Source organism: Cynoglossus semilaevis, chromosome 4, assembly GCF_000523025.1.
Source record: "Cynoglossus semilaevis isolate Cse_v1.0 chromosome 4, Cse_v1.0, whole genome shotgun sequence".
NCBI lineage: Eukaryota > Metazoa > Chordata > Actinopteri > Pleuronectiformes > Cynoglossidae > Cynoglossus > Cynoglossus semilaevis.
In genome coordinates this window covers 1923480-1929116 of record NC_024310.1, presented here as the reverse complement: position 1 = coordinate 1929116, position 5637 = coordinate 1923480, and the positions used below count along the sequence as shown (strand labels likewise).

Sequence of the window (5637 nt, the reverse complement as noted above, 5' to 3'; positions counted from 1 at the left end):
GTCGTTCCCAAAGCTCTGACCGGAGCAGGTTCTTTTTAAGGAGCCATAAAAACTCTTACCTGGAGACAAAGGAACTGTCAGACTCTGACTTTTTAGATTAGTTCAGATTAGTGGGGTTTTTTTTTAGTTTTTTTTTTTTTTTAGTTTAAGCCTCTTTCCAGCATGAACTTGGCCTGGCCACAATGCTTTCTTCCCCCCCCGACCCCCTTCCTCACCCTCACAGCTAATCATTCCCCGTCCATGTGGTTATTAACATTCAGAGTTCAACACACGTCATTGTTCTGTTTCTCTCTGCTCTCTGTTAAATCCCGCTCAGACTTGAAGTTTCCAAAGTGCTGCTAATCACCTAAAGCAGCTCACGCTCTGTGCGACGGTGTTAACGACTGGTCGGGGACTGCGTTATGATGTGGTCGGGTCAAGACTTTGTTATAATAATAAAAGAAAATCTCTTTCCGTAATGAATTCAACGTCGAACTGTAACAGATGTGAAGCCCCGAGCAGTCGATCCCAGAGTCGCTGTGTTTACAGGGAACTTGTTTTCGTTGATAAAAAAAAAAAAAAAAAAAAAAAAAAAGACATTTACTCAGAAGTTGAGTCTGAAGGAGTCATGTGAGGAGCAGATGATCGTCACGGTTTCACGGCGTTCATTATGAAACTATAGAGAGAATGTGCGGCGATGGAGTTTATTTATTTATTATTTATTATGAATCCATTTCAATAATCAGAGGATTGTGTACAGAACGCTGGTGCCAACAAGTGTTATGACAAAATTATATATATATATATAAATGTGCTAACATCCGCCACTGAAACGCACGTAGTCACTGGAAAAACACTAAGGACCAGCCCGACCTAATGTGTGCTGGCCATCGATAAGAGATCCTGCTCATTATCTGTGCTCCGTTTCCTGTAAGAGTTTCTGTTTGCCCCCCCCCACACACACACACATGCACACACATATACAGCTCACTATAAATGTAACTTTTATTGGCATATAAATTCCATCCTGGGACCAGGGCGTTCCTGAGGATAGTTGGAGAAAAATGAAGTGACACTTTGTTTTTGTACATTTTTATTTACAGTACAGTAAAAACGCAGGAGGTCAAACTACAGGACATACAGAAACATTGAGTTTTTTTCTAATTGGTGTCTGATTTGTTATGTTCTCAGATTAAACGATGCTCCGGTGAAGGGCTACGAGAAGGATGTGGGCAGCAAGACCACCATGAGGTTCTTCTACCCTGAATCAGCGTCCAACAACCCCGGACTGCACAATGAGCCCGACACGCTGATGGTCCTGGTGCCGTTCAAAGAGCAGGACCTGCAGTGGCTCAAAGAAATCCTCTATAATGAAAAGAGGGTACAGGATATGTGTGAGAACACACTCACACACACTCACACACACTCACACACACACGCAGCTCCCTGACATAGTCTCTCTCTCTCCTCACTCCTCTTCCATCAAATTCTTGAAACGTCCGACTGCGGAGACGCCTGGTCCTTCAGAGTCCACTGACTTTTCCGTTGCAGACATCCTTCGCTCTGTTGCTCCCGGCGCCTCCAGCCCTGACGCTGCTAATAGTTGCAGGGTCATTACTCGCTAATTTGCACATCGATTTACTTGCCTGGAGACATGAAGGAGTCCAGGCTTTAATTGCCATCTCTGTTTGGATAAATGAAGTCAGAAAGCGGCCAGAAATAGCTGCTGAAAATGCCCCCCCCTCTCTGTTCCCCTCGTCCTTCTTAAGTCAACAACATCCATGGACTTATCGTCTTCTATTGTTCATGTGCCTATCACAGGTCAGGAAAGGCTTCTGGAAGCCGCCTCCCCAAATCTGGACGGTGGACGTCGGTAAGATTAGAGTCCTCGACCCTCACTTTCTGTTCCATACTGCGGACCGATTACTTCAGATTCCTTTGCAGCCCAAAGGTAAACAGGTGAGACATTGTTTCCACATTACTGCCTGGACAACCCAGTCCCTGCCCACTAGTTACTAGTTACTAGTTACTAGTTACTAGTTACTAGTTACTAGTTTTTTATATAAAACAAGGCTACAATCGTTTGCATCTGTATGTGTTACGTCGCTGTCAAATTATATTCTGGAAACTGCCCGTTGTGGAAGCTGCCTCTCTGTCGCCCCCTATCTTTCTCCTGAGTCACAACACGTCTGTGAAAGGAGAACTCGTGTCTCATGTTATTTGTTGCTGGTTCAGGTTTATAGTCAGATGAGCAGAGAAACAAACCAAAAGGTCGAGCGTCGACGAGTCTCTTCCATCACTTAGCGTTAGCGCCACCAACTGGCAGAGTGTCAGTGACCATCAACTGGTGGCTCACAGGCCGAATTGGGCGCACCAAGTCGTCCTTTCTGGTCATTTAGTGTTATTTAGAGGAAGCAGAGTTTTATTTCCACTGTTGTTTTTTTTTTTGTTTTTGTTGAGTATTTCTCTCTTTTCCCTCCTTTTTTTTTCTTCCTCTTGTCGACGATGTCCCACGTGAATGTTAACGAGCCTGGACGGTGCGTCCTCTGATTAGCCACAGCTTCTTGACTGATATGTTTGGAGTGCAGTGATAAACAGTTTACTGGAAGAGGCATCATCCTGAACCTCAGCCAGAGTTTCCAATTACTGCGAAACACAAACACGACCACTCTCTGCTTGGCACGCTGACATTTCACCAGGAGATAAGCTCCCAGGGTGCAAAGTCAGTCGCTGGAAAATAATTAGCTTTTGGGAGAGGGCCTAAATTTTGTATTTATTTCAACAAGAAACTCTCCAGTTCAGTCTTCTGTTGTAAATCCTCTGGAAAGTTTGTAATTGCAGTTTTATGATGCGATGTACGAGATCCTAGCCCACCATGTTGTCATCCCTTTTTTTTTTTTTCAACCAAACAAAAGGAAAATGAGAGCAAACAACAAAGAGAACATTTAATAACAAACACGTGTAGAAACCGCAGTCAAAGAACAGTGTTGTTTTTTTTTTTAGCTTTCGTTTGGATCTTTGAATCGTCCAGGGTTTGACTTGGACCGGGACCACACGTAGAACAGAGTTCATATTGAGTCATCACATCCTCTCTGCCAAGAGAAACAGCTTTTGTTTTTTTGGTTCTTGTTGTTGTCCTGTCAGTCGGATGACAGGAGTCAGGTGGATGTTGGTGTTCTTGACTGGACGGAGGGATGGAAAAAAGGAACGGGAAAAACTCTGTGTCACGTAAACTGTCTCTGGGAAACATTGTTGTGATGATGTCATGAATGAGTGAACGACTGGTGAAAAGGGGAGGAGGGGGGCGGAGCGGTGATGTCACTTTCCTGATTTTCCCGGGGGGCGGGGCGGTGATGTCACTTTCCTGATTTTCCCTTAAAAAGGCAGCTTCAAGTCTATTCCATACTTTCTGAACTCCAAAATACACCATACTTCCATACTTTCTGAACTCCAAAATACATTTTTGCTAGCGATCTTCGATACTAACTTTTTGCCGATATCCCGATATTATTCAAACACTTTCCGATTCCGATATCAACCGATACCGCTGTAGGGCAGTGGTGGTTAGGAAGGAAGTGTTCAACCTATCACCTAAAGTGATAGGTTAAACAGTGTTTCTCAATTATTTTCTGCCATGCGCCCCCTAGAGGACAGATCTTTTTTTTAATATCGGTAAATTTTTGCATTTTGTATCATTACATCCGTACTAAAGAAAACCAAACAAAATTATTGGGTTGTACACACCAGCCAATGGGTGGAGCTTCCCATTCCGGGCGTATATATTTGAATCAGCTGCAGCGTGAATGATATTAACACAGATAATTTCTTGATTTTGGAAAATTATAAAACAAGAACAGACCGACGTTGATGACATTCAAGTATGTACCAAAACCCTGACAAAGAAAATTTAGCATAATGTGCCTCCTTTATAGAAGTGGTATATATTTTTGCTTTACATTTGTAACGACATTTTGAGTACGATGAAGGCCAAAAAGCACTGGTTTATTAAACGGCACTAACGTCAGCCTGTATTTCCCTTTCCTCTCGGATAAGTCGTATCCGTTGCTGTGCTTTTTATCTAAAAGCTTTGTCACAAAGGACAAGGACAACCCGTCCACCCGTCCACCCCTCCCTGTCCAAAGTCTGTCCTCTCCACCTGACCAACAGCTTCGCAGAGCTGGCTCACCAAAGTCCCAAAGTGTACGAGGACTGCAGCTCCTTTTATTGAGAAAGTTACATCAGTCCTGGGCAGTTGTTGTTTCTTTAAGTAGTACAACTTAAAGAAACAACAACTGGGAATGTTGGTCCCATTTATTTTTAATTTGATTAATATTTAAACCTCGATACCTGTTGCTAGGCGCCGTAATCAGTTATTTGGCCTGGTAGATATACTGTAATCGGAATTCATCTAACATCCTGTTTTTTTTTTGGGTTTCTGTTCCAATGCACTGGTGACCTGAGTTCAACCAGACCAAACCTAATAATCCCAAACACAGAGTTTAATGAATAACAAGCATCTGTGGAGGAAAGAGCAGTGAAATGGGAATAATTGGCTCAATTTCCAGTCAGTAAAATGTAAATATGTTAAATATTTCTTCTTTGCTAAGAAACAGATTAAGTTTTTTTATTTCACCTTTTGTTCACCTTTTTGTCTCCTAAAAACAAACAGCAAAACCTTTGATACACAGGGACGGCACCATAGGTCATATAAAGTACATAGATGTTGTCGTATAAAGTTACTCGGAATTTCAGTCTTTGAATTTTTATTTTGTTGACAGAGAGTTGTTCAGCCAGATCCAGTCTTTACCTGGAAGGCACACACACAGAAGCAGGCCTTTGTAGTTGTTGGTCTGTGAAGCAGTGATGAAGTGCAGGGTAGACACGTCTTCACAGACAGGGCGGCGACAGAGGGAGGCTGACGATAACAGAGAAAAGCTGCAGAACAAAGATATGAAAGAGCTGTTGGTGAAACGGCACGTCACGTTTGGGGGCGTGGGTGAGAATATCACCTCACTGACAGTTGAGGGACGGCAGACAACACCGGGAACAAATTATTTTTTGTTTATTCCAACCGATGTGAATTGTCACGCATGTGTAATTTTAATCGAATCACGGTGCGGTGAAAACAAGGTGCATTTTATCCAGTCCCAGTGTCCAAACTTCCCGAAACGTTTTGAGGTTTAAAAGTAGCATGTTGCATATTTTGTTGTCACCAGGATCTCCCTCTCATCCCGAGTCAGCAGATTGGCTTTGTTTTTATATTTTCTAATTATATTCTGTTTAAATGCAGAAATAAACCAGGTCACATTCCTTCTTTGTGTGATTTCTGGGCCATAAAAACCAGGTCTGACATCAGGACTCAAACTTGTAAATTGATGGAAACACTCTCTCAGGTGCCCTTCAACCACCGCGGTCACATACAGGCAGCCACTGAGCTGATGTAATTGGGTCGCACTCGGGCTGACAGATGGATGTCATGGCGTCCTGTTTCTGCACACACACACTTTTACTACCAAAGTAGATGATTATTATTATTCTTTTACACATACTTTTTGGTACATTTCTGTTTGGTAGTGCAGCACGGGATTTTGCGCGTTTAGGAAATACTGCCCATGAGCAACAGAATCACCAGTTTGCTGGTTCCATACCTGGTCCTCC

At 42.9% G+C, this 5637-nt stretch overlaps 1 protein-coding gene and 1 long non-coding RNA gene across 3 annotated transcripts in view; one reads left to right on the top strand and one right to left on the bottom strand.

The window, feature by feature from the left end:
- st3gal4 (ST3 beta-galactoside alpha-2,3-sialyltransferase 4) overlaps window positions 1-5637 on the top strand; it is a 10184-nt gene that overhangs the window by 1998 nt on the left and 2549 nt on the right. The window contains exons 4-5 of one of the 2 annotated variants that reach the window (XR_001760000.2): window positions 1171-1360; window positions 1801-1930. Coding sequence is in view for 1 of the 2 variants with exons in the window: in XM_017032176.2 (XP_016887665.1) it covers window positions 1171-1360; window positions 1801-1938 (328 nt within the window). In the remaining variant the exon portion in view is untranslated. Of the gene's footprint in view, window positions 1-1170; window positions 1361-1800; window positions 1939-5637 lie in introns of both variants that reach the window. The other variant, XM_017032176.2, reaches the window with a different exon arrangement.
- Window positions 5177-5637, bottom strand: part of LOC112486912 (uncharacterized) — a 5441-nt gene continuing 4980 nt past the window's right edge. Inside the window, exon 2 of the long non-coding RNA XR_003049490.1 lies at window positions 5177-5627. This is a non-coding gene — a long non-coding RNA (uncharacterized LOC112486912). The remainder of the gene's footprint in view (window positions 5628-5637) is intronic.